Source organism: Meriones unguiculatus, chromosome 1, assembly GCF_030254825.1.
Source record: "Meriones unguiculatus strain TT.TT164.6M chromosome 1, Bangor_MerUng_6.1, whole genome shotgun sequence".
Taxonomy (NCBI): domain Eukaryota; kingdom Metazoa; phylum Chordata; class Mammalia; order Rodentia; family Muridae; genus Meriones; species Meriones unguiculatus.
This window is the reverse complement of record NC_083349.1, coordinates 180,759,248-180,785,914: the sequence shown is the minus strand read 5'-3', so window position 1 is coordinate 180,785,914 and position 26,667 is coordinate 180,759,248. Positions and strand designations below refer to the sequence as shown.

The following is a 26,667-nucleotide window of genomic DNA, read 5'->3' as shown; positions in this document are numbered from 1 at the left end:
AAGGTTGAAAGGGATTGTGGGAAAGAACTAGGGGGATCCTGGGTCTATACCAAGAGGCAGAATCCCCAGGGAATAGAGGTAAGGTCATGAGTCAGTTTCCAAAGCCCTGCTGAACTGTAGAGTAATAACAGTACGTGAGTTGGAAGGGACAATTGGATTTAAAATATTCTAACCTTCTTAAGTTATTCAAATGGTTAAGTATCGATTCAAGTTATTATGGCCCATAAAAGGTGTACACTCTATTCTAAGTGGCCAAGGTTAACTCTCAAAAGAATGGAAATAAAGCTTTTACTTTCAAAACAATAAAGGAAGAAATACATTTTTTTAAAGCAAGCAACTCAAAATAAGAAGGAACACAAAGAAGATGGATCTGTTGTTAGGTAAGAAAGGTGGTTAGAAAAATTACTAACAACCATCATAAATGTTAAACTCAGCAGCTAGTAATGGGCTAGACAGCTTGGAGGGAAGTGGCTTTAGCTTTAACTTTATATTTATAACCTTAGTCTCGAGCTTCCCCTATATGTCCCTGTGATGCAGACTTGTTCCTGTTCTGTTGGGAGGTCCTGGGACCCTTAAGAGGTGGAACCTAGTGGAAGAATGTTAGGTCACCGAGGCAGGCCCATGGAGGGGACATGGAATCCTCTAGGTCCCTTGAGAATGTAGTTCTCAGGGGAACCCAGATAGCTCCCACAAGGAGTTTGTATAAAGGAACAAGTACACCTTTCACATCTCTTTGGCTTCCTATTTCCTCATACGACCTCTCCATTCGCACATAACTGCCCCGCTCCCCTATTCTTGCCATGTTGTGAGGGAGCTGGTGGTTCCTGGATAAGGTACTGGCATCTTGCTGTTGACCAAACAGGCCCCAAAATCATGAATAAAATGAACCCTTTTATTTTAATGCTTTAGTTTGGGAGTGCCTCAAAAGTGGGTTGTTCTAAACACAACTAGCTTCTCTCCTCACACAGTTTGTCTCTTTAGCATGTACTTTGACCACTGCAATGCCATCTACCAGAAGACCCTGGCCAGAACCCACCACATATCAGTGTCAGGCTCTCTGGCCTCCAGAACTGTGAACTAAGCAAAACATTTTTTTTATATAGTACTCGGCATCTGGTGTTTTGTTACAGTTTAACAAGGCAACAAATTACATCTACTCACCAGTCCAAAGACATTTATGTTATTTCTTGCTTTGGAGTATAACAAAGTAAAATGTCTAAAAACATCTCTGAATGAGTTTTTATAAGAATGTACATTTTTGTGAGTTTCATCCAACAAGAACAGAGTGACAGGAAAGGAATAGATCTACTTCCCCCGAACCCGAAGCAACTGAGAAATACCTCAAATATCTTTAATACACAGGAGGCAACCCAAGTCAGTGAGGCTTGAGAGAGGAGAAACAAAGGAAGGGAGCTGTATAGTCACCTCATGCGGGGAGAGCCTTCAGTGGCAGAACCCCATACCCTCCTGAAAATAAGAACCGCTGTCGCAGTTACTTTTCAATTGCTGTGACAATTACCATGACCAAGGCAGCTTATAGAAGAAACCGTTCATTAAGGTTTATAATTTCAGAGGGCAAGTCCATGGCTGTCAGGGCTGGGAGCATGGTAGCAGGCAGTCACTGGAGCAGCAACAGCTGAGTGCTGGTATCTTGATCCAGCGGAGAGCACTGACTGGGAATGGCTTGGGCTTTTGAAACTTTAAAGCCCATCCCCAGTGACACACCTTCTCCAACAAGCCCACACCTAATCCTGCCCAAACAGTTCCATCAACCGGAGACCAAGTACCCAAACACAGGAGCCTTTGGGGAACTTTCTCATTTAAACTATTATGGAGATAGAGCTGGAAGGTCATGGAAGCCAAAGCAGACATGGTTCCTCGGGCAGAGAGACAGAAATGAGAGAATATCACGGAAAGAGAGCTCTAGGACCCTGTCGCTTTACAAGAGCCCACCTCCAAACACTGCACTTGGTGTATGAGTTGAAGGTGACATTTTATATCTAAACCATAGCAACGATCGAGATGGCTAACTTTTGGATGGGGTGGGGATTGAACCTGGGCTTTGCACCTACGAGACAAGCACTCCCAAGATGGTTGATCCTCTGTGAGTGTACATGTATATGTATGTGTGTGTGTGTGTGTGTGTGTGTGTGTGTGAACGTATGTGCAAATGCACATGTGCATACGGATGCAAGTACACACGTGAAGACGGGGGGGGGGGAATCAAGTGTTGCTCCTCAGGTGCCATCCATTAGGTTTTGGGCGGTTGGTTTTAGCATTTTCTTTACTTTATAGACAGGGTCTGTCACTGGCCTAGAGCTCACCAAGCAGGCTAGATTGCTGGCCAGTGTGCCCAGGATCCTCCTGTCTCTGCCTCTCCAGGCCTGGGATTATTCAAGTCCACCACTACACTTGGCCTGTTTTGTGGATGAGTGTTCTGAGACTCTAATTTGGTCCTTTATGTTTAGCACTTGCATCCTTCAGCTGGATGTTTTCCAGTGATTCCAGAGTTTCTGGGGTCATCAGCACACAGAGTCTGGCCTGGGGCGGGGGTGGGGGGGTGTGGGCACCTTTTCAAAGGACCAGCATTAAAACAACACCAATGGCTTGGGTATGTCAGAAACCCTAAGACATCTGACACGTACTCTCTCACCTGAGCAGGTAACGTTTTCAACACAAGTAGTAAACTTGTCAGCTCGGGGGAAATGAACTGCCAGGCAACCCAAAATAAAAAGCTCACATCCCAGGTTATTAAAAAATAATTTTTATTTCATCCAAGGCAAAGCTAAATTCAATTGTACAATGCAAAAATGTGTTGTAGAGGCAAGACAATCTAATCGCATTCAGTCTGTGCTTACACACAAGTCAGTGCTGGGCATATGTGCATCGGTGCCTCCCAGAGGCACCACGGACCTGGGGCTCGCATGGCCCATCGCTATGTTGCTTGATCTATAAAGTTATATAGGAAAATTGACTAGAAGTACTGCCATCCAAGCCGGAGGAATAAACCATGCATAAGATAGTCAAAAGCACTGCATATCCAGCGGGACAGGGGAGTGCAGAGAACCCAACCTGGGACAAAAGAATAGGCAGCAAGCTAGAGGGTTTCCCCACAAATCCCTCTCCTGGGCATCCCAGCCCTCCAATGGCAGTTGTCTGTCACCCTGGCGTGGAGTCACCCAATAGAATCTAGGAGCACGGCTGTTCATTTCTGTCGCTTACCCTCCCTCCGCCTCTCCCCCCCCCCGACTCTCACATCAGCCCTTGCATGCACAGCCCACCCTCTTCAGTCGCGCTTCTGCACCTGCAGACTCACCAGGTCTGTGGGTCTGCAGGCCTGACGCCATACCCTCCTCACCAGTGCACCCTCACCTCCCGCCGTCTGAAAGACGCTCTCGCCTCCCTGGCTCCACCAAAGCTGTTCGGTCAGATGTGTGAAATTCTGCCTCCCATCTGTCCTTCTCTTGGGGCCCTCCAGCACTGTGGGTTGATTCCAGTTGCCTTCTGCCCACTGTCTACACCGAGGGATCTGGGCCCTCAAATGCAGATGTCTATTTGGAGGTCAAGGATAAGGGACTTTGTGCTTTGTCTTTGGTCTCACTGACATCATTGTCAGCACAACTGCATGGGTCCGCGTTCCCCAAAGTCAACTGTGTAAGAGTTTCTGTAGCACACTGGGCACAGGGAAGACCTTCAGCAACCCTGAGATCACTATTGAAGACTTGCCTGCAAGAAGGTCTGGCTAGGGGAAATGGCTTTGCGAAGATACATTCGAATGCAATCTGTGGCGATGTCTGCACAGGCATGCAGCTAGCACGAGGACCAGACATTCTTTGTTAGGAGGACTCAGGTTTTGTGCTCTTAATCCCTATCCATTAAGTGCCAGCATTATCACAGGCATTGGGACAACAATGATAAAAATGCACCCTCCCCCCATAGTCCCCGTCACCTCCATTCAAAACCGCGTGCCATGGACAGAGATGCTCTGAGCATCAGTGAGAGCCACGGTGCCTAAGGTCACAAAGGGAGGAGGAAGAATGTGAAGTGTGTAAGTGTTGTAGGGAGGCAAACCAAACCAAAGATGAAGACAGGACATACAGGGAACCCAACTAAAGATGAAGACAGGACATACAGGGAACCAAACCAAAGATGAAGACAGGACATACAGGGAACCAAACTAAAGATGAAGACAGGACATACAGGGAACCAAACCAAAGATGAAGACAGGACATAGAGGGAACCAAACTAAAGATGAAGACAGGACATACAGGGAACCAAACTAAAGATGAAGACAGGACATACAGGGAACCAAACCAAAGATGAAGACAGAGCATACAGGGAACCAAACCAAAGATGAAGACAGGGCATACAGGGAACCAAACCAAAGATGAAGACAGGGCATACAGGGAATGCTTTCTTATTAGCTTTGTTTCCCAATGCCTTTCCAAGCCAGGGGGCGGGGGGACCTCACCAAGCCTCACGACAGTCCTGTGAGGTAGCTATTATTTCACCCTTTGGGAGAAGCTGCAAGAGCCGCCTATAAGTGATCAGGAGGAGGGGACGGTGGCTCCCTTCCTCTTTTCTTCTGTATGCCCTGGCTTCCTCTCAGGAAAGTGAGAAGAGCCCACAGCACTTTGCCTCTCCCAGTGTTGGGGAAGAAAGCAGTTTTACATGAAGGCAGCTGGAGTTTCCTGAATGGCTGGAGGTTCTGGCGCCATGTTTGCTCTCAGGGTGTTGGCTCACACCTGTCATCCTAGCACTCAGATGGTGGAGGCAGGAGATCAGGAGTTCAAGGCCAGTCTTGGCCACAGAGGAAGTTGGAAGCCAGCCTGGGCTACATGAGACTTTGCTCAAATAAATATATTAAAAAGCAGGAGAAGGGTACTTTTTATCCAGGCCCACAATAGGTTCTGGATAAAGAAGGACAGGAGGAGAGGAGGCAAGGACCCATGAGCCCCTTGGCTTGGGCAAGAGACACTAGCCATAGCCACAGGCACCCTACAGGTCCTACTGCAGCTTAGTCTCCCCCAACTTTCACTTTGGGAGCCTTCAGCTACTACTGGGCAGAGCCTGTAACAGTCTTTATAGCCCCTGGAAAGAAGACTAGTCTCCATCTTCTAGAGTTCCAAGGGTCTCAGAAATCCAATGAGGAAGAGGGAGTTTGGGTACCCCCTGTTATTACATCTCACATAGCATAGGGACCTACCCAATCAAACCCATCTGAAGGTCCCACATCGAATGCCATCACAGCTCGGTATCAGGGACAAGAAAGAAAACAAACCCACACGTGTTAGCAAGACTGCCACCAGCCACAGGGCCACTGTTTGCACAACACCAGCTTCATAACCTTCTCCATGACCTTGGAGAAGGGAGCTGGGGAGCCCTAACAACAACACACCAAACTGTGCAATTAAGTCAGGGGGTGTGAACCAAAGGAACGGGGGCTAAAAAGCAGAACTCAGGAAGCTAAGGCACAATCTAGCCCGACACTCAAGGGCTGTGCAAACTGGCCCTGAAGAAAGCAGAGAGAAGGTATAAGCACCCTCTCCCTCTCTTCCTCAGCCTGGGTGAGGAGCTGGCCCGGCTGGGCAGAAAGAAGCTGGAATAGCCAAGGGCCTTCTCATCTGGCAACAAAGGTCCCTGAGGCAAAGGCAGACCCAGGGCTGGGGGTGAGCAGGCTAGGAGACAGAGGAAAGCCAGGCATGCTGGAGGGACATAGAGGGAGCAAAGGTTCTAGGAAACCTAGGGATGTGGCCACACCAGCTCTTTCAAGAGAAGGGAGAAGTGTGGAAAACTAAGGTCTGAGAGTACCAGGTGGCATGGTCCTGCCATGCCAAGGATAAGGTCTGTCAGTCTTGTGGGGCTGGGGTAGACATTCCAAAGGCTGGGAGGTCAAGGACACTGCTCTCCCACCTCTGAAAGCCAAAGAGCAAAGCCAGAAAAGATGCAGATAGCACCCCAGTGCTCTAGGAAGGATGGAGGCTGCCCCCTCCCAACAAGCCTCCTCCGCAGCTGCAGCCCAGAGAGCAAAGACAGGCTAGGTAGGCTGGGACACTTGAAGATCAGGGCAGCCAGGCCTAGCTGGAGGGTCTACATATTCAGAGCAGAAGGCTGGACAGAGAGCTGGAACAGTGTGCATGTATGTCAGGGTAGGGGAAGGAGAGGTCTCCTCTGAAGGAACTTCCAGATGTCTGACAGTCCTCAAAGCCCAGCCTGCCTCTCACAACCGGCTCAGCACTCAGCAGACTCCATCCCAGAGTTCTGGCACGTTCCCAGCATCTTAAGTGCTCACCCTCCACCCATCTCCAAAACCCAGCTTTGGGAACAGCCCTCACTGATCACCCCGATTTCCTCATGAAAGACAACAAGGAAAGGTGAGGGGAAAGTGAGGCTTCACAGAAGTGAAAGAGACAATCTAAAGAAGATCCCATTCTCCCGGGCCCCAGGGACCAATCCTTCCACACCGCTCCAGCCCCTCCTTTCCTGTTCTTCAACCTCTTGTAGGCTTCCTCCCCCCAGCCAACCCTTGCCTCTAAGAAGCCCAGGCTGGGGAAGGAATGGCAGCGCAGGCTGGGCAGGGCCAGGTCCTTCCTGCTCAGAGAGACTAGCGTTTGGGCCAAGCAGCACACATCTCAGTACGTGGGTTCTACAGACAGGACTCCACATGGACGTGACCATCAGAAAGTGAGGCTCCCTGCACTGCCTGGCCCTGAACGGGACTTCACACTTTTGTGGGTGGCTTCTCTTCTGCCTTGGAGCCAGGCAGCCCATTCTCTGTGTTGTCATTCCCAGAGGAACTCACAAGACACTCCTTCCTGGAGAGGGAGGGAGAGAGAGAGAGAGAGAAAGAGAGAGAGAGAGGCTGGTGAGAGGAACATGGGATGGTGGATGCATGCCTCTCTGTGCCCAGTTCTGTGCCCTCTCCTTGGCCTTCTCTTTTTTATTCTGTTCCAGAGACAGCCTGTCTCATCACCTGTCTTGCCTAGAACACAGCTTTCTAACATCTGTTCCCTTCTGATGCCTTTTTTTTTTTCCTTGCTCTGGCTTTATAAGAGTCTCTACCTGTCACATTAAAGACAGCCTGACACTGTTCCAAGAAATTCTGGGCCTGGGCCCACACCCTCTATACCTGCCCATCTCTCTCCTCCTTCCAGTAAAAATGTATACTGAACCCAAGTCCTCACACACGTTAGGCAGACGCTGTACCACTATCCCTGACTCCAGATGTCTGTTTTTATAACTGAGTTTATCCTAGAACTTCCTGGGAAGCCATGTCATCCTCTCAGGTTTTAATTTCGTTTAGTTTAGCTTTGGCTTTTGAAACAAGGCCTCCCAGTGTTACACGAGGCTGGCCTTGAACTCAAGGGGATCCTTCTAAGCCTGACTCTCAACTACTGGGACTGCAGGCCTGAGCCCCCATGTCTGGCTGCCAGGTACTGTTTCTGCTCCCCTCATTTGAATTCTCAGTATTTCTTGTCTCCCTAGAAGAGTCTTTCCATTCCAGCGTTCCTATGCATGAACTAATATTTTCTCTGATAAAATGAAAATAAATAGGCTTCCTAGCCAGGTGCAGTGGCACACACATGTAATCCCAGAGCTCAGGGAGGCAGAGGCAGGCAGATCTCTGTAAATTCAATGCCAGCTTGGTCAACAAAGCAAAGGACAGCCAAGGCTAACCTGTCTCAAATATATATATTTCCTAAATCCTATAGTATGCTTTAGGGCGTGTGGTACAAATGGATAGAGAGAGACTAATGGGACAGCGAGACAAAAAGAGATAGCCAGATGAGGAAGAGAAGGTGAAGAGAAGTTAAAAAGGAGCCAGGAGATGGGGCAAGGGCTGTAGGGATAGCAAAGGACAGCAGTGGCATCAGAAGGAGGTGGAGAATGAAGAGATGGAGGCTGGCAGGGGTAAACGGACGTGGCAGAGGAGGGCCGCAGGAGAGGGGCACCGGGCTGACGGCAGCCGGGAGTGATGCAGAGTCAACTCACTTCTTCTCTCGGGTCTTCTTCAGGATGAAGGTGATGAGCTTCTTCAGCAGCAGGATGCAGACGAGAAGTCCAATGACGCCACCCACCACAGCCAGGATGATGAGCGTCACCGTGTTGTCCACCTCTTCCACTGGAGGAGGGGCAGAGAGGGGGAGAATCGTGCACGCCCACCACACACACCGCAGTCTACCTCTAGGCCACGACCCTCTGGGTCAGCCAAGACAGAAGGCGTGGGGAACGTAAACATGGTTTTGTTCTGATCCCGGGTGTGGGATATGAGACTGATTCGGATAAGCCACAGTGGGAAACTACTTGGCTGGTGCAGGCTCTGAGAGTGGAATTTGCCAGCTGCAGATAGTTTAACTCTGAGGACTCTGGAGAGGGAATAAACGCCGGCACCCAGGTTGAGAGAGAGAGCTCTGAGAAAGAAGGCGGCTGGTGCTATCTCCTGCTGCTCCTAACTGCTGCTGATGCAGTCTGAGAAGAAGTTGGAGATCTCCTGAAGTGAAGACTGGACTCCCCCAAGGAACCCGACGACCATAACCAACTAGCAGCCTAAGAGAACTCTGTCCCTTCTCCCCACTAACCTTTTCTCTCTTCTATCCGATACTGGGGTGTTGGAAGAGATTGGAGTAGAGAAGGGAAGAAGAGGACTAAGAAACGTAAATAAAATAGTTTAAAAAGTACCCTAACAAGAAGGGTCTGGAACACGGTGCTACTCAGTTAGGCACCCTGGGGAGCCTATGCCTTCCGCCTTTCCACACCTTCCCATACATTTCACTCTTCCCAGTAGCTACTCACACACAAACTGCGAAGTAAATCAGAGCGAGATCCACAGCTCCTACTGAGGAGTGAGTCACAAGCTCACTCCTCAACCATCCTCCCCGCTTCCTCTCCCACGGCCTTTGGACACCACCTCCCCACTCTCTCAGCCCCCACCCCCACTCCCGTCACCCCTCCCAGCGAGGACTCCCTGGCCACCCTGTGAGCTATACAGCGCTATTCTTTGTTTAATTGCATTGATTCCTCAGCTAGTGGGAGGGAGGGAGCAAAGCTCCCATCCGGGTCTCACTGGACCCTGGCCACCCTGTAAATGGCTGGCCGAAACACTCTCCATAGATGACAGCCACCTGGGAGGAGCCACAGAGCTAACCCAGAGCCCAGCACCCAGAAACACTCCACCGGCATTGGGCCCTTCCCTTCTCCTCCTCTGCAGAGGCCAAGCACAGAGCAGAGTGACAGGAATCTAAACTGATAGGAGGGGTGATGCCGTTTGCAGCTCTAACTCCCTGGATGGCCTCAGGCCCTGCGCTTGGACTAGCCTAAAATCCAGCTCCTGCTGTCCTGTCTCCAGGGGCTCCTTGAGATGGTCACTGGGGTGGGGGCCTGGAGAAGGCACCATCTTCCAGGACGCTCAGCTGCAAGATGCCCAATATAATTGCTCACCTATTTATTCCCTTCTGCTTCTCTGACCACCTCCGGGGAGTGGAGAGGTATGCGGCTACCCGGCTCCTTGTCTTCGGTACCTTCCCTGCTTCACTGACCCACCCGTACCCAGTTCCAGAGGGGAGAACCACGCCTCTTTCTACCTCTTTGGAAAGCGTCTGCCCTTCAGCTATTCATTTGGGGCGGTCCATCTGCTTGTCTTACTCTGAACTACACACTCCTCATAAAAGAACACCGAATACCCACCACAGTATCCTTTACGACAACACCTGACAGGCACCCAACACCTGCCAACATGGTACACAAACCACCTACAAAAATCCACCTACATGGAGAGAGTCTAATGCCACCGAACACTCTCAGCTGGCTTCTCTGTCCTTCGCAGCCACTCTGGCTGAAGGTAGCCAAATGTCTATTTTACGGACGAGGAAATCAGGGCTCGAAGATGCTCAGCGCTATTGCCAAGCCACTCGGCAGCTGACTTTCTTCTAACATCCAGTAACTCATGCGCGTGTAAAGAACAAAGACATTGCCAGCACGGCCCATCCTGCCATTTCAATGCCACACTGAGACGGGCACCCGGGTTCCTTCTGCCCTACCACCCTCGTCCCCCTCCCCACACACACACCTCGCTACATACATTTATCGACCACCTGGAGGGTGATAGTGGCAGAGTTGTTCAAGTCCTTCTCCTTGGGGTTCCTCACGAAGCAGGTGTATCTGCCCGAGTCACTGAAGTCCAGGTCACTCAGCAGGATAGAGATGTTATTCATCTTCTCCTTGGTGGAACCCTCCAGGGTGATGCGGTCATCATCTTTCACCCTCACCTTCGGGTCAGACTTCTCGTTCTTCACGATCCCGTCGATGAGCTGGGGTGGGGAAGGATCAGAGTAGCACGCGTCACAGCGCCCACCCGTGAGCGCCAGCCACGTGCATGCCCAGAAAGACCCTTCATTTTCCTCTGCTCTCCCTCACGGTGGCAATGGCTCTGCCTCGCCTGGATTCTTCCTGTTTCAAACTAAACCTGTGTTCTTTTCTCAAGGACTCCCTGGAACACAGCTGTTTTCATAAAAGCCTCCCCCCCCACACACACACAGAGACACACACCATTTCTCTCTGCACGTCTCACCTAGCCTTTACTTCCATACTTACACTGTATCCTCTGCCGCATCCTGTCCTTCAGTCAAGGCCTGGATTAACACCATAGCTTTCTCCATCAGTATCCTCTAAGGCTAGTGTCTAATGTACAGTTACTCTGGGAGAAGCGCCTCTGCCAGACTTCAAAGAGCTCCTTCAGCATCTGCGACCTGCTCCCCTCCCCACTGTCCCTTTCTTGCCCCACTCCTGTCCTTCCATGCAATCCTCAGCCAACACTCTTTTTCTTTCTTCTGATTGTTAAGCCATTAATTTTTCTCCAAACAGCCAATTTGCAGGTTCCTCCCCGCCTCCCCGGAAAAGGCAACAAGGTCTAGTCAAAATTTCCAACAGACCCCAACTTCTGGCATCACCATCCTAACAATGCTCCTGCCTGGACTTCGAGAGAAAGGGTAGCAAAAGGGGGATCAGCAAGGTGGAACTTATCTCAGAAGGGACCAGAGTCTGGGCTTGAAGACATCCACGGGTGAGGGGACAGACAGGGTGGGGGACACGAGCACCCCACTTACAATCCTGTATGTTTCGCTGTTATTGTAGGACCACCTGAAGTAGAGGTTCTCAAAGCCAAAACAGCTGGAGAAGGTGCAGGGCAGCAGGATCGCTGAGCCATTGATAGCGTAGATGGTGGTGGCCTTTCCCACAGAGACCTCCAACGACAGGGCCGTGGGGAGCAAGACGAGACCTGTTCAAGGGACAAGACCTTCCTTAATAAACCCCCACGGGAAACCCTGGAAGGGCGCAGTCCTTCAGTGAAGGGTGACTTTGCCAGGCGAAGAGACCTTTGGCTTTCTCAGGCGAGAAGGTGGGTCTGTAGACCATCTCTAGGCGGCCTGGGCCATGCATTTCAATATCCATTTGGCCTGAGCAGGACTGAATTCTGAGCCGTAGCGGCCCGTGTGGTACTCAAGATGACCACTAGGGGTCAGCCCAACCCAAGAAAAGGAGGGCCTGCCTTTTTTTTTTTTTTTTTTTTTTAACCTGGAACCTGAAACTCCACCCCTTTGCCTAGGTTGGGGGCGACACCAGTAGAAGCCGTGAAAGTGCCAGAACTCCCCATTCCCCTGCACCCAGGGGACTTCCCTAGGTTGGGGCACACCCCTGGTGACGTTTGAGAGTTGCGGGTAGGGGCCAGGAAAGACATGATCGCAGGTCGCCATAGCCACAGCCCCTGTCTTGGAGCTAGCGGCAAAAACACCTTAGGGTTGGGCATTGCCTGGCTAGTGGGTCCAGCGCCTCCGACCACACAAGGGGATCCCGAGGGTAGCAGGATGATTACCCAGCCGCCGGGATGGAACCGTGGCCTCAGGGGACACAGACTCAGCGACGCAGAGTGGAGCAAGCAGAGCTCAGCTCTCTGCAGAGGCCATTCGAACTGGCACGCTGCAGGATGGGGGACCTAGCAGTTGCTTGTCCCCTCCCGACCCTGTGAAGCTCAGGCTCCCCATCACCCGGTAGCCACACTCCGCAGCCTCACTCCAGAAACCACAGTGACCCCCACGTTCCCCCCGCCTCCACACACACACACATACCGAGGCCGCCCCAACCCCCTCCACAGGACAGCCTTCTACCTCCCACACCCCCTCCCCCACAGGACATCCCTCTGCCTTAGGAGGCGTTGCCCTCGCCTTGGCCCTCCTCCTAAGTGCTCTTAAAGAATCTAATCCTCCTCCTCCTCCCCGGCACATTCCTCAGGGAAACTCCACTGCCTCAAGGTCGTACCTGGGTAAGAGATCCGCACCGAACCCTTAGAACCCTTACCTCTGTTTGCCCGTAGGGAAGATGAGCACTCAATCGCATCTTAATTCTCAGGAAACCCCTTTGTTGTCTAACTTAATTCCCTCGTGCTGCATCATAAATCGATTTCCTCTTGTCTTGCCCACAAGAGGTAATGACTTCGCTACTAAAAGACAGACAAGGCTCTCCAAGCCGTGCTGGTGGTCATGCTCCTGCTCTCGGGGTCCCCTCTGTACGCTTCTGGACGCCTGTGTACCCTATGACCCAGTACCCCAGTCCTGACTCCTGCCATGGTCTGTGATGACAACAGATCAGATATTGATGAAGCATTTGCCGTGTGCCTGGCGCCTTTCTGCTACCCCATCATGTCTAAGATTATAGACTACACTGCAGAGGAAGCCAAACCTAGAGAAGTCAGCGATTCCCTTAAGGTCAAAGAGGGAGACAGAAACCCCTCCTCACATGCTTAAAATAGGTGCGTTTGCCCACTGCGGCTCTAGCTCTTGCTAGATTACCTCAATTAGCAACTCTCTCTCTCTCTCTCTCTCTCTCTCTCTCTCTCTCTCTCTCTCTGTGTGTGTGTGTGTGTGTGTGTGTGTGTGTGTGTGTGTGTGTGTGTGTGTGTGTTGCAATGGTTTTCCGTGCTGCGGGACATCAGAATCAACTGGGGACAGGCATGGGCAAGGGTGGGTTGGCCCTGGAGCTATGTGAGTCTTCAGAACTGGCCTCGCTGTAGCTCCCAGGGAACAGTGGGAACAATGTGGGTGCAGACCACAGTTTGAGAATGGCTATGCTGGAGGGCTCCCACACAGTCACCCCCACTTCTAATAGGATACCAAATCGCAGTATGTGTTTTCTCCTTTTATAGATGCTGAAACTGAGGCTCAGAGAGGTAAAGTGGTTTTTCTAGCAGCCACACAGCGACTGGCCTCTTTGGAGCTCAGTACTCACTGTATAATAGGATGGGTCTATTTGATAGACTATGCCCATTTTCATTCTTAACCCTTAACCCATTATTCCTATTATTCCCAGTAAATGCCTCAAGAAAACAAACCCGTAAAGGCCACATACCCAGGAAGTGAAGAGGCAGCACCCAGAAAGAGATCTGCTGTCCCCAAGAGCAGCTCTGATGGGGGAGGGCGTCAGTGCTCCCTAGAGTCCCTGCTTGTTTTATCTCTGCTGTCCTCTACCCCATCTCTCCTCTGAGGTCTAGGAACAGTAACGGTCCTAAGTGTCCACTGTCCAGCTTAGATCCAGCACTAGAGGGTGAGAGCTCTGCTCTCCATGCCTCCCTAAGCCCAGAACCAGGATGCAGACCAGAAGACAGGAAAGCTCTGAAGAAAGGCAGCTTCTGGGCTGGAGAGCTGCCCCAGTGAGTAATAGTGATTGCCGTGTCAGTGTGAGAATCTGGGTTCAAATCCCCAGCACCCATGTAAAAGCCAGTGTGTAGCATAAAGCATGGGTAATTTTGAGTGTTAGCACCAAGAGATGGGTGACAGAGACAGGAGGATTCCTGGAGGCTCATGAGCTGGCCTGCCTAGTAGTATATGCAGCAGGAACACAACAGTGGTCTCAAACGAGGTGGAAGGCAAGGACGTGTACTCTGACCTCCATGTACACACTCACACATGAAAGCATGCCCACATTCACACATGAAAACATAAACAGACCTCTATGGTTATAGAGAAAAAGAAGCAGCTTTCTAAACTGGCCTCCCAGAACTCAGCAGGGGCAGGAGGATTGCTACAGCTTCGAGACCAGCTTTTGCTTCAGCATGAGACTCTGTCTCAAAAAATACAAGAAAGAGAAGGGGGTTGGGGGGAGGGAAGGAAGAAAGAAGCAAAAAAGGAAGGAAGGAGGGAGCAAGCTCCCTGTAATTCCTCCGAGCCTAGTGCCTGGACCCAGGAACAAGGCTCCTGATGAAGTTGGAGAGCCTTGTCTCCAGGGGCCAAACTCCTCTTTCCCAACTCCTGCTCAAACAAGAGGTTCCAGAGCACAGAGGCACATCAAAGGGGAGATGGTACCTTGTTTGTTTTTGAGATAGAATCATATGGGCCAGACTAGACCTGCTATGCAACCAAGGATGACCTTGAACTTCTCATCCTCCTACCTCCACCTCCTGAGGTGCTGGGATTCCAAGTCTGGTTTGAGAAACTGCTTTTGGTTGCTTTAAATAGACAGAAGCAGAAAAGAGCAGAGAAAAAGTTCAGAAGGAAGAGCACTATTTCTTTAAGTTCTGGCTCGCTGCACAGTGCGCATTTCTGCCCGACGCGGATGACTTAACTCTATCTAATTCGCTCAGGACTCTGATGGAAGCGCTGCTGTGTCCTCACTAGCCTGGAGGGGATAAGGGAATCGATGGTTTCCACGGAGTCCTCCCTGCCCAGGTGGAAACCTGAGAGACAGCAGGCAAGCCTGGCTGCTTCTACAACACCCAGCCCACCCAGCAGGGCATGAGGAAGCCCTGCCTGCAGCCTGGCACAGGCTCCTGTGAGGCTGAGCTTGGGAAGAAGAAGTACGGGTCACGATCTCCTAACAGGCCCCTGCAGGGCTACTTCAGCAGGTTAGCCAGTGCTGGAAGGGACTGGTCAGCAGGTCTCAGTCTGCCTGCTGACCTTGACAAAGTCAGAGGTGCCAAAACCTGCGAGCGCATCCCCAGAGCCACTTGGGAACAGCGGTAAGCTTTCCTACCTCTCAAGCTTGGTAGGGAGCCAAACTAGGAGGCTGCAGAGGACTCAAGGACTTCGGGAAGGGGACATCCTAGGGAAGAGGAGATTGTTTGAAAGAGGTGAGGAGCGCAGGGCTGTCCCCATACCAGTATTGGACAGAACCAGGGCGCCACCGGTTTCTCTTAACAACTACTGTTGTCAGCCAAGCCTGTCTCCAGGCTACTCACACATTGATTTATCCCTTCACCCTCTACCACGTCTTGAATTCTTTCCATGTGGCTATTTCCCTGAGTAAAGGACTTTCTTGCTTTGCCCAAAAGTTACCTCATTAGAATGCCAGTGTGGGTGCTGGGCATGTCTGTGAGTTGGGCCTCCTCCTGGTGCTATGGGATCAATGAAGTCTCCTCAGTCAGAGTCCTGCGGAGTCCCACCTCCATCCTCACAGCCTGGCTTTTTTTCCCCTAAGTCATTTAGCCATTCTCAGCAGCCATCTTCCCAAGTCCCTGGCTCCTGCCGCCCTGCTGGGATTTTGTCCAGGGAGAAGGGCAGACTTGGGATTCACAAGCTGCCCCAAAACTTTAGAAAACATTTAGGGCTGTGGACATGACTCAATAAGGAAAGTCCTTACTAGCAAACGGGAGTTCAATTCCCAGAAACTGTGTTAAAAAAAAAAAATGGGTACAGTGGCTTGGGTTGGTAATTCTATAACTGAGAAGACAGAGGCAGGACAGTGTCTCGGGCTCACTAGCCAACCAGACTTGTCTATTCATCCAGAAGCTCCAGGTCAAATGGCACACCTTGTCTCACCTGAGGAATTGCAAACAGGGTTAACTTCCAGCCTCCTCCCAAATACCCGCACACACATATACACACCCACACACACAAAAAGCATTCAGCACGTGGCTACGCTAGTAAATGTGCACACCTACAGGAATCTGATGGCTACCACCATCCATATCAGGGTCAATGCCAGGCTGGGAACATCCCGTAATCTTTTCCCATATCCAGAGATCAGTCACACCCAGGCAGGGTAGGGGGCAGAAGGAGGGCAAAATGGTACCTGCTCTAAGTTTAGCTCCAAGGACTTGCGGGGCATGGAGAGCAGAAGCTCAGCCGAGACTTTCTGGCCCCAGGGAGGAAGAATGGCTCAGAGTTAGAGCTTGGAGGAAGAAAGTGGGCCGAGGGCAGTGAGACAAGGACCCCTCCTGGGAGAGAGGCCTTGGGGACTGGCGAAGCAGGGCTGGGCCAGGCAAGGCTCCTGGGCCCTGTGGCAGAGGAGAGATTTCTGCTCGCTCATCCTAGGCAACCTGCCTGCCTACTTCCTGCCCACCCCCAGGAGCTTTGCCAGGTTAGAAGCGTGCCCCTGAGACAGCACTGGATCGGTGAAACCAGCTTTACAAACAAGTCCAAACAGTAGGTCTGTCCCTCTTTTCAGAGGCCGCTGGCCTGTGGTGTTGGCCCACCGCATCCATAGCTTAAGAGGATCCACCTACATCCCCTCAAGGAGCAGCCACAGGGCAAGGTGATGATCCCACTAGGAGGTAACCAGTCGGGAGGGCTTAGGGACTGAGCCCTGCCTGTTCCCATAAGCTTGCCTTCTGCAGACCCAAGGATTAATCATTTTTTCCAGGTGCAGACTGGGCCCTGCCCCTCCCCCCTCTTCTCCAGAATCTCCCGGTTTATCCTTGCTGATTTCTTCCTCTGAGTGGGACTCGACACCCTCTCCTTAATTGCGCACTCATTAAACAAGCCCTTAATAAATACATACCAGGGGAGAGAGGGTTGTGCAACACGGCACCCTCACAAGTGATAATTAACCACAGATCATGGCAATTAAGCAAATCAGGGAGCAAGGAAGGGGTGGGCAGAGCAGCACACCACCACTTACATACTTAGGAAAAGACTAGAACCCTCACAAACCTCAGCCACAGTGATGCGGCTTTGCCAGCTGCCTCTCGGGTTCAGAAAAGACTATCGTGTTTGTGTCTTCAAAAACCACTGGGGTCTCAGTCTACGAAACTGAAGTTGATATGGAGAGAGGGAGAGAGAGCTTCTGGGACACTGTGTCCCAACACTTCGTCCCCAACTGTGAAGACAAAGCTCCGACCACTGCTCAAGCCTGCCCATAGCCTTCCATGCCATGTCCCAGGGCCTCACTCATGCTCAGGCCCTAAACACAAGTCCCACTGACCTTCCCTCTCACCAGACGGCCTGGATTCTGTCCCACTTGACCATCAATTGGCCATGTGCCCTTAGGCAGGTTCCCATCCCCCTCTGGACTGTACATTTCACTTTCTGGAAAGCTCCATGCTATGGTTTTCAAAATCCCTGCCCCACTCATGCCAATGCTCTCCACTCACCCGACCCCATCCCCAGTTCCTAGAGCACTCTTGGATGTCCACAGATGCCTGGTTCCATGAATATTCTGGTAGTGCTAGGCCTGGTACTCCCTTGGCCACCCAAACACAGGGGTAAGGCCACCCGTGACATGAAGTGGCTGGCTTAAAGACTGGAGTTTCGGCACCTTGGAGATCCCTCGCTCTGTCCATGGCCACAGGAGAGGCCTGGGATGATCCAAGTGGGAACTCCAGAGGAATGACACTGTACCCATCCCACAAAGAGGAGCTTTGGGCGTTAAAGAGTCTCCATGAAACCCATATAACACCTGTGCCAACGGAACGGGACAAAACTCCAGTGTGTATCTCACCTGAGGGAGGTGAGTGAAAGAGCTCAGGTGGGAAGAGAATGCTGTTCCCACCACCACCACCCCAAACACCTGACAGATACCCCTAGGACAGGTCTGCAATGGCTTTCAGGTGCAAGGGTGTCAGAGGCTTCCATCAGAGATCTCTGTCCCCTGTTTCCAGCACAAACACCTCCACCATGTGCTTGACCCAGTGAAGAGAGGAGGGGCAAGCCGTTTAAAAACCAAACCTGACATAGATAAACAGGAAGAGGCACAGGTGCCAGAGAGGGAGTCAGCTTACATTGGAAGTCAGGCTGTGTAGAAGATTTCATTCTGGACTAATAAATACTATTGCCTAATCTAGAGGTTGACATTCAAAACCATCGTGTGAATATTAATAGATAACCGTAATATTCTATACCCTTCCTGTCCTCTGGACCTGACTCCTCTCTCTTCGCAGTCTTCTCCAAAATGAAGAGCCAGGAGCAGGCCAAACAAGTCTTCCTCTAAAGAAACCCCTTACAGGAAGAGGGACAAGGCCCTTCTTAAAAGATGGCTTTGGAATGGTCCTAGAGGTCCTTCCAAGCCCTTCCAGCATTTGGCATAGAGTGTCAGTGACACCAGAGAAGACAGAAGGTGGAAGAAAGAACCTAAAAAGGGTTGGGGGGAGACCCTTGCCCCCCCCCCAACTGGTGCATTGCTGCTGCCAGGGAAGGAAGCCCATGTCTCTTAGCAAAAGAAGCAGAGACTACTCCACCTGCAATCCCCACCCCCGAACCCCGGTTACACTCCAGGCAATAGACCCCTCCACCAGCATGCCTTAACTTGGGGACTCAGGAAGATTGCCCTGCTGCAGCCCCAAGCACCAGAGGGAGCAAGAAACTCATAGGCAGGGTGGCTGGGGGGAGGGGGCACATGCTCAGGGTTTCCAGGGAGCATAGTCGCAAAGCTAAGCGTCCAGCAGGAAGACGGTCATTCCACTCATTTGGTGACACCTTGCCTAAGGTACCTCTTCTCCTGTGTCACCCTGCCTCAGGGCGGGGTGGGGGTAAGAAAGAGGCGAGAGAAAAGACAGAGCTGGAGCTCTCTTACCCAACAGCCCAGCGCCCAGCCATCTCGCCAGGGTACTGCCTTGGTCCCCAGCCCAAGACATGGTCCTGTTCTCTCCGGAGCGCTCCGAGGGCTTGGGATGGGATAGTGGGCACAGCCGGGCTCTCCGCCCGGAAGCTGCCGGCGGAGCTCCGCGCCGCGGGTCGGGGCTCCGGAAAGTTAGCCACGAGACAGCGAGACGAGGGGGAGGACGGGGAGGGGGAGGCGCGCCCTCCAGCCTCTCGGAGCCGGCTGCGGGAGCCGGAGCTGGAGAGGAGGAGGAGCCCGAGCTGGAGCGAGGACGCCGGGGCGAGCGGTACGGCGCTGCGCCTCTGCTCTGGAAGCGCTCCAGCCGCAGGAGGGGCGGCGTCCCCCACGGATCAGGATCCTGGGGTCCAGTCGGGTCAGCCCTCTCTCTCTCCCTCTCCAGCCCGACCGGGATGCTGCGGTTTGGCACTGCAGGGCCGGCCCGCAGCCGCCCGCATCATCCCAAGCGCCGAGCTGCCAATTAGGAGAAGAGTTCACGGGGGAGTAGAGGTGGAGCTTTTAGGTTTGTTGGAAGGCTGTTTTGTTCCGCCCGGAGAATAAGAGTTGAGGGCAGCGGCTGCCTCTCCCGGGACCCACGGGGAGGACGTCCGCAGCGGGCGCTGCCGCAGCCGGTGGGCGTGTGCCGGCTTGCCCGCTGCGGACGCCCGGGTGCAGACCTGGACCCGCACGCGTCGCCTCCTGCCGCTCCGCTCCTTCGCTCTGCGGATGGCTTTTAGGCCGCGGGAAACCGAGTTTTCCCCCCTACGAACCGCTCCTGCGCACCGCCCACCAACCCGTTTCTGCACGGCCTCCTTGCCTGTTAGAGGACTGGGTGCCAGACTCTTGGCGACCTGCTCCCCACCCCCACCCCCCAGTGCTAGGCAGCGGGAGCGGGGAGGGAATCAGAAACACCAGGGATGCCCCCTCTCAAGATACCTAGCCAGCTACCCCACACGCCCTCCGGGACAAATCCTCCTCCCTACTGGAGACCAGTTAGACCTTGGAGGGTACACCCTCCTTCTCTGCGGCAGGCACACCGCCACACCCGCCGCCCATCTTCCAAACTGGAGTCCCTCGTAGGCTTCAGGGCCATAAGAGACCCTTGAGATGGTACACAAAACGTTAATTGTCTGCGGGGAGAACCTTGCTGTTTTCTCTGCCTGCGTTTGCGGCTGGAGAACTCTAAAATAAAAAGACAAATTTAACTTTGTGGAGAAGTCCATGCTGTCCGCCGGATGGTGACCCCACGATATTTACCTCCTGAGGTCATGCAAACCAGCATCATCCTCAACCCTGGGCTACAGGAAGGACAGCCGAGGGCTCCTAGTTTTAGAGGACCTCATGCTAGCTAGAGTCCAGAGTACTGTACAGGGAACACACCTCCTCCCGATTCTAAACGGTTCTCTCCTCTTCGGAGCAGCTGAGTTGGGCTCCTCTCCTCTGAAATGTCTTCTGAAGTGACGGGTGTGCCCACAGACTCAACGAGTAGCCCCCAGAAGCTGTGTGAAGACACTTAATGGGTGGTTTCTGGATGTGGGTGTATTAGAACTCCTGTTGCTGCAGGACCAACCACGGAAGCAGGATGACTAGGAAAGAGCTGGAAAAATCCCATTTGGGGCCTGATCTTCTAGATCATCAAGGAAGGTTTTTGGGGTTTTTTGTTTGTTTGTTTGGTTGGTTGGTTGGTTTGGTTTGTTGAGACAGGGTTTCTCTGTGTAGCCCTATAGACCATTGATGTAGATCAGGCTGGCCTCGAACTCAGGCATCTACCTGCCTTTTCTTCCTGAGTGCTGGGAGTGTGTGTGCCCCACCATGCCAGGCTGGTTACCCTGATTTATAACCTACAATTAGACGGATGTGCCTTTTGCGCTTGCATCTTGCTCCAGGCCTTGCCAACATTGGAAACAGAACTGGATATGAAGACCTGAAGAGACAGACACATGCTAACATGCTTAGCAGGGTGCTAGGCATACAGGCTGAGCACACAACACATCCGAGTTCAAAGAAGCCTGGGGCCCCAGAGGGAAGCCATGTCCAGGAGAGGCTTGACCTTTGGGAGAGCCTTCCACTATGGGAGCAAGGCCAGGCATCCACACTGCTCATGTTATTTTTACAACAGGGTCATGTTTCTCGGAGCAGTAGGCTGAGGTGAGAGGAGGTGAGCCAGAGGGAAAGAAAGTGACCCCTGCCCGGAAAACAGGGAGGGAGGGGGGACAGAACTCCAGAGATATCTTTAGACCCTGGTAGCAGACGGAGGTGACCAGTTCCCCTGAGTGCCCTACCCCCAGATCTCTTGTTGTGCCACTGATTCTTTTGCTGAAAGGGCCCTTACCGTGCCCTCACCCCAACCCCAGATGGATAGGTGGGCCAAAGAAAATGTATGGGCCAAGGTCACTGACCGAGTCACATGGAAATCCAGGGTTGGTGCTTCCCTTCTGTTTGGTTCCTACGCTTCACACTCCTGGTTGTTCTCTGAACACTTGGCAGAGCCCCCAGCTGGGCAGAACAAGGGCTTGGGAAACACTAGGCCGTCGTGGGCTGAGAGAGTTTTACATTTATAGAGCACATTCCACACAGAAACCTCAGGAAGCCATTGCAGTTACAGAGCTAAGAGGGTCCTCCTGAGAAGGCCAAGGGACAGGGTGGGGAAGGACCCGTTCCTTCTCCACCCTTGGAGACCTCTCAAGGAGTCCCACCGGATCAACTCCTTTCTCCCCTCAGAGGCCTGTAGTCACGGGAGAGCAAACAAAATGTGCCTTCGGGGGGTTGGGGAGGTCTGGAGGAATAGGCCCAGCAAGTGTCCCTGTCAATCCTGATTCCTGGGAACGGGTGACATACACAGGTCTGGGTGGTTTGGCTCAGAAATCCCTTGAAGTTTGCAGGGACAGCGAGATGGGTTGGACCAGAGCCAAACAGCTGTCAGAGAAGCATCCGTTTCCCAAGCTGGCAGAAAGAGCCCAGGCTTAAATGGAAGGAGCTGCTTCCTTGGGAATTCAGGTAGGTTAGCCCCCAAATCCTGTCTGACCAGACAACTGACTCAGCAGAAAGCCCATTTCTCTAAGCCTCCTAAATGGCTAGACTAGAGTTGGGGAGGAAAGGGGGGTCCTATTTTTTGAACAGGGGAGCACCTAGAGGGGTCACTGAAAGAGGGAGGCAGGATCACAGCAACGGAGGCCTCAGAGTGGTCCTGACACCACAAGATACTCACTAGTTCAACAGGACCACCCCCTACAGGTGACCCTGGCCAGTCGGTGGGTGACCTCCTCCCTTTTCAGTTCCCAGCAACTGGGCTGGGATCCTGTATGAGAGAGAAGGAACCAGGAGGAGGAGGAGGAAGGGGAGGTCCCCAGAGTTATTTTGAAAGGCGTTCTTCTAAGTTTGCAGGAGCCTGGCAGGGCATCCGCCCCCCTCTCTGGATCCCCCATTGCCCTTGTCTACTGCCCTCCTCCCTGGCCTCCTCCCCAGAAGCTCTCACACACTCTTCTCAGGACACTGCAGGTAACTGCAGGCATGAAACAGGGTGACACTGACTGTGGGTTCTGCAGGGCGCTGGCCCTACATCCTCACCCTTCAGGTCTTGGATCTCTACCAGGAGCCGCATCTGCACCTTGCCTACCCTGATCCCTCCCACCCACCCCCACCCCGCTTGTGAACAGGGCTTCTGTCTCAGACAGAGCAACTAGATTCTCTGCATTAAAGTTAAAAGCTCACAAGTTCTTCTGCCAGTTGGTTGGGGTCTTGGGCTGGACCTGTCTGGATCAATGTTTGGGAGCCTCATTCCATACTAGCCGGAGTCTGCTCACAACCCCTCCCCCTTTGCTCAGAGTGGCTGCCTCACTCAGCCACCCTCTCAGCAGCCACGGAAGTTTGGCAGGTGCTGAGAGAGTTAACAAGACAGCATACACCAAACCAACCCGCAGGCACGTGGCTGAACAGTCCAGCAAAGGATGCCGCATGGCCACCTCAGTTCGGCCGGGACTCCTAGGGCTCCTGGGGCATCAGTGAGCTGGGAGAAAGCTAAACTTTCTTTAAGCCCTCCTTTTAAGGAGAGTTCTCCCTTGCTCCTCACCTGCCTTCACTTCCTAGGGGCTCAGGGCATGGGCAGGTAAGCAGTGACTCCCTTGCATCTCTCCTTTCTTTGCCTTCTGCCAGGTTTTGTCCAAACATCCTTTCAGGCAAAGGGGGATGGGGAGCCCCAGACAGATGAGCTCATTGGAAGGAGGAGGGCAGAGGGAGGAGGGAGCAGAACCATCCCGAGAGGAGACAGGCTGGCCGGACAGTCCCAAGCTGGAGAGGGGTGTGTGCCTACTTCTAGAAGCAGCTCAGAGATGGGTGAGTCCTGGGCATCTCTTTCTTGGGGGACACACTGGGGTGGGGTCTAAAACCCCTGGGAAGAATCTTAGCCACCCTAACCAGCACCCCAGAGCTACGTTTAACTGTTTCCTGGGTCACCAAGTGCCCTATCCTCTTCTCAGCGAAGAATGGGCGCTCAGGCGTGGGATCTGGAGGCTTTGAGAAGGTTTGTCCTACATGGCAGCTGCTGTTCATTGTGAGGCTGTCGTATTAACCAAGTGGCCACGTGCGCACCTAGAAACCAGGACCTTGTTCTGCCCCTCAAATGGGCACCTAATGCAAAAATACAGTTTCAGGCAGCACTCCCTAAAAATTCTAATCCTGTTCTCTTCACAGACATTTTAGTTGGCGTGGGGGTGAGGGAGGCAGCTAAGAGAGGAGGTGTGCCAGGGGAGGAGAGAGGAAGGTGTAGAGAGGAGGAAAAAGGAAGAGGGAAAACGGAAAGGAAACGTTGGAGTGTGTTGGGGAGGAGGATCTCACCTGGTCGAATGCAGTCAGGAAGTTAGAGTGTGACAGGCTGAGGAGAGAGGGCCAGGGACTGGGAGAGCTCATGCCAGGAGGGTAAAAGGACTCAGGCTTTCAGTACTAACAGGAGGAGCTACAGGCCAAGAGGGAAGAAGGTGGCCAGCAGAGGCCGCCACTGTACAGACCGGACTGGGGCTTCAGAGCGCCAGGTTCAAACGAGACTTTAGAGGCCTCTGCGGAAGCTGTGCCCCTGCTCCCTTTGACCCTACATCACCTACAAACACTTTGAAGTTGGAGCGACTCACCTTTCTTCCACCTGCCCCTAAGTCTTTGCACAGAAGCCAGTCCACTGTCCTTCTGATATACAGGAATGGTTTTGGCTTTGTATGGCCCTGGACTTTAAGTCAGCTCTGCAGTAACCTAGCCACATCCCCTTGTGTACACATATGCCTACTACAGCAGAATTTTATTTCCTCACCTGCAGAAATAAGAAAGGGATGAACATTTGGGCTGTGTTTTTAGACTAAGCTCAACTGACGTAGAGTACCGAGCTCAGGGCCAGGCACAGCAGGTATTTAGTAAATAATGGCGGTTAATATAGGTCTAGCCAACTGTCATCCAAGCCCTACCAATAGGGCCAGTACTGTGAGACAGCCGCAGGAATATGGCCTGCTGGCAAATCTGGGAGAGGTAAGAAGAAACGGAACGCCCATGGGGGTGGGGAGAGGACTTTTTATCTTTTATGTATAGTCTTATCCGTAAAGACAAGGGAATCCACAGCCCTGGCTGGCAGGCCAAAGAAATCAAGTTAGACTTGGCTCAATCTTCGGAAAGAAACTCCACAGAAGCCCCTGGCTTCAAGTTTCTCATCATCTTCCAGCCTATTTTCTTATTCTGTGTAGGGGTTTCCCGACCACTTCTAAATCATGTAAAGATGTCAGTAAGGGACTGGTATAAGTAGGGCTGGTAAGATGGCTTAGTGTGTGCCTGCAACCTGAGTTCAATCCCCCAGGACCCATGTGGTGGAGGAAGGAAAGGAGAGAACTAACTCCGGCACATTGTCCTCTGACCGCCATTTGCATATACACAGACAAATGCATAATCAACCAATCAGTATGAAAAGTCGGGTACAAAGGTATGAAGATGGTCTGGAGAAGATGGTGGCTGAGGAGAAAGACGAAGGGATTAGGATCAGTGTTATTAATCTCCAAAGCAAACAAGGGTTAATCCTGCCTCTCTCATGTGAATCCTAAAGTGAGGGCTTTGAGGGCCATCGTCAGTAGTCTTAAGACTGTCTAAAAGTACCATCTGATATTTGAATCTTCTTGATGATACCTCCAAGCTATGCTTGGATACCTTCCGGAATGGAGATCCGGAAAACCTTGGGAAACTCATCGCCTGCACAGCTGACCTCCACTGGATCAATAGCTGCCTCCGCCAGCCAGTCCTAGTGTTTCGCCTTGAGCGGAAGAAGGCCAGCGTGATCCCTGTGACCACCACCTTCCCCCACCGTGTTTGCCAACAGCTGGGGAGCGCACTTGCCTTCCTGGCTAAGCACACCATTTTCCTCTGCCCTTGTGCTCATGTAATGGTGGAGGAACCTCTCAGTCGGCTGGGATGAGTGGCTTGTAGACCCAGTTAAGAAGCAGGGGCTACTGGGGTTGGGATAAATGTTGTTGTGCTAGGACTGTAAGGAATTCTCCTCCCATGAAATCCCAAGCAGCCAAGCTCAGTGTCCAGGGTCTGTTCAGGTCCCTTTCCCATAGCACCTCCTAGACTTTCAGGGCCATTATTGCCAGGAGGGGGGGAACTGTATCACCAGGTCACCCACTCCCCAATTCTCAGGTCCTCTGTTTTTCCTCCACCCACAGCCTTTCTCTCCCATCTTAGTCTGGGGTCTTTTCTGTCCTATGTGAGAATGGGATTCTTGGCTGATCCCTCTCAATGCCATGTTAGAATTCAAGATATGGGTCTCTGGGTCTCAGGAGCTGGGCACCCTGCTCCTGGGTCCCTGAAACTTCTCACCTACCAGTTGAAGCCTCTCTTGAGAGGTGGCTGGCACCTTGGATATGAGAAATGACTGGAACCTTGGGAGTGAGACTCTGTGAGACTCAGGGTGAGACTCTGTGAGGAGGAGGGCAAGCCACCAGGGCTCTCTGGAAGAGTTCCTGTAGAGGTCCCAGAAACAGGGACCTTTCTGAGCCCCCGAGGAAACAGTGAAGGTGTGAAGGCCAGGAGGCACAATGAGAGCTTGTCCCTCTGTCATCCATGTCGTGTGCACCCTACCAGGCCCTGCTCTGGGTTCCTCCCACATAAGCGTATGGATTCCCCTCCCCCTGCAGATGGGTGGGAGATCCATAATCTAAGAAGAGCCGGCATACAAACCAACAAATGGCCAATGAGCATGAAAATGGGATTCCGACTCTGAGAAGCAGAACTAAAGGAAAGTAGCCGTCTTGCCCATGGACATCAGGTCAGCCTGGGGAAGAAAGGCCTGGGCTCTAGCCATGCCATCAGCCTCGACTTCTCTTCTCTGAACTTCTGCTCTGAAAATTGGGCCTTTAAGGGAAGCATGAGCCTCTCCTATGCCAACGTAGGCCACTAGAAGGGGGCAGGGCAGGAGCTCGGCTGTCATGGGCTCCTGTGCTAAGCTGTAGTAGGCCCAGCGCTAGATGGGAGCTGTAGGAAGAGAAGCATGACAGTTTTTGAGGCCACTACAAGACCCTCTCTATTCTTGATTTAACATCCAGCCTTAAGGAAATTCTGGTCCTCTGTGTCCTCTTTATGGCATTGAGGAGGCCTGAGGGTGTATTCTGTGGGGCCCTCCCATCTCCGAGGTTGTGAATATCAACTTGCTTGCTCCATTCCTGTGGTCCAGATTCCTATCCCCCAAGTGACTTCCCATCAAAATATCGAAGAAACAGTTTGGTTTGGTCCTCTCAGCCTGGCTGAGGAACTCAGAAAGTCAGTGACTTGACCAATAAGGGCAGGGGAGAGGATGAGGGAAGTCTTGCCAAAGACAACTGGAGCTGTAATCATCCCATCCCATCC

The 26,667-nt window shown here is 52.4% G+C and overlaps 1 protein-coding gene across 1 annotated transcript; it reads right to left on the bottom strand.

Annotated features, from left to right (window-relative positions):
- Positions 1–2,748: 2,748 nt before the first annotated feature.
- Positions 2,749–19,575, bottom strand: Scn4b (sodium voltage-gated channel beta subunit 4). Its single transcript, XM_021637955.2, has 5 exons — positions 18,775–19,575; positions 11,103–11,275; positions 10,079–10,307; positions 7,993–8,122; positions 2,749–6,815 (listed from the first exon to the last, which is right to left on the bottom strand). The coding sequence occupies exons 1-5, from the start codon at positions 18,833–18,835 to the stop codon at positions 6,722–6,724; spliced, it is 687 nt and encodes a 228-aa protein (XP_021493630.1). The 5' UTR covers positions 18,836–19,575; the 3' UTR covers positions 2,749–6,721.
- Between the last annotated feature and the right edge of the window lie 7,092 nt (positions 19,576–26,667).

What these genes read in the sequence shown, in the direction of transcription:
- Scn4b (XM_021637955.2), bottom strand. Translation starts at nt 18,835, where the DNA reads ATGTCTTGGGCTGGGGACCAAGGCAGTACCCTGGCGAGATGGCTGGGC. An exon ending in ACAGCGAAACATACAGGATT is followed by an intron (nt 10,308 to 11,102) that starts GTAAGTGGGGTG and finishes TCCCCACCCCAG; the next exon opens with CTCATCGACGGGATCGTGAA. An exon ending in CCTCCAGGTGGTCGATAAAT is followed by an intron (nt 8,123 to 10,078) that starts GTATGTAGCGAG and finishes CCCCTCCTCCAG; the next exon opens with TGGAAGAGGTGGACAACACG.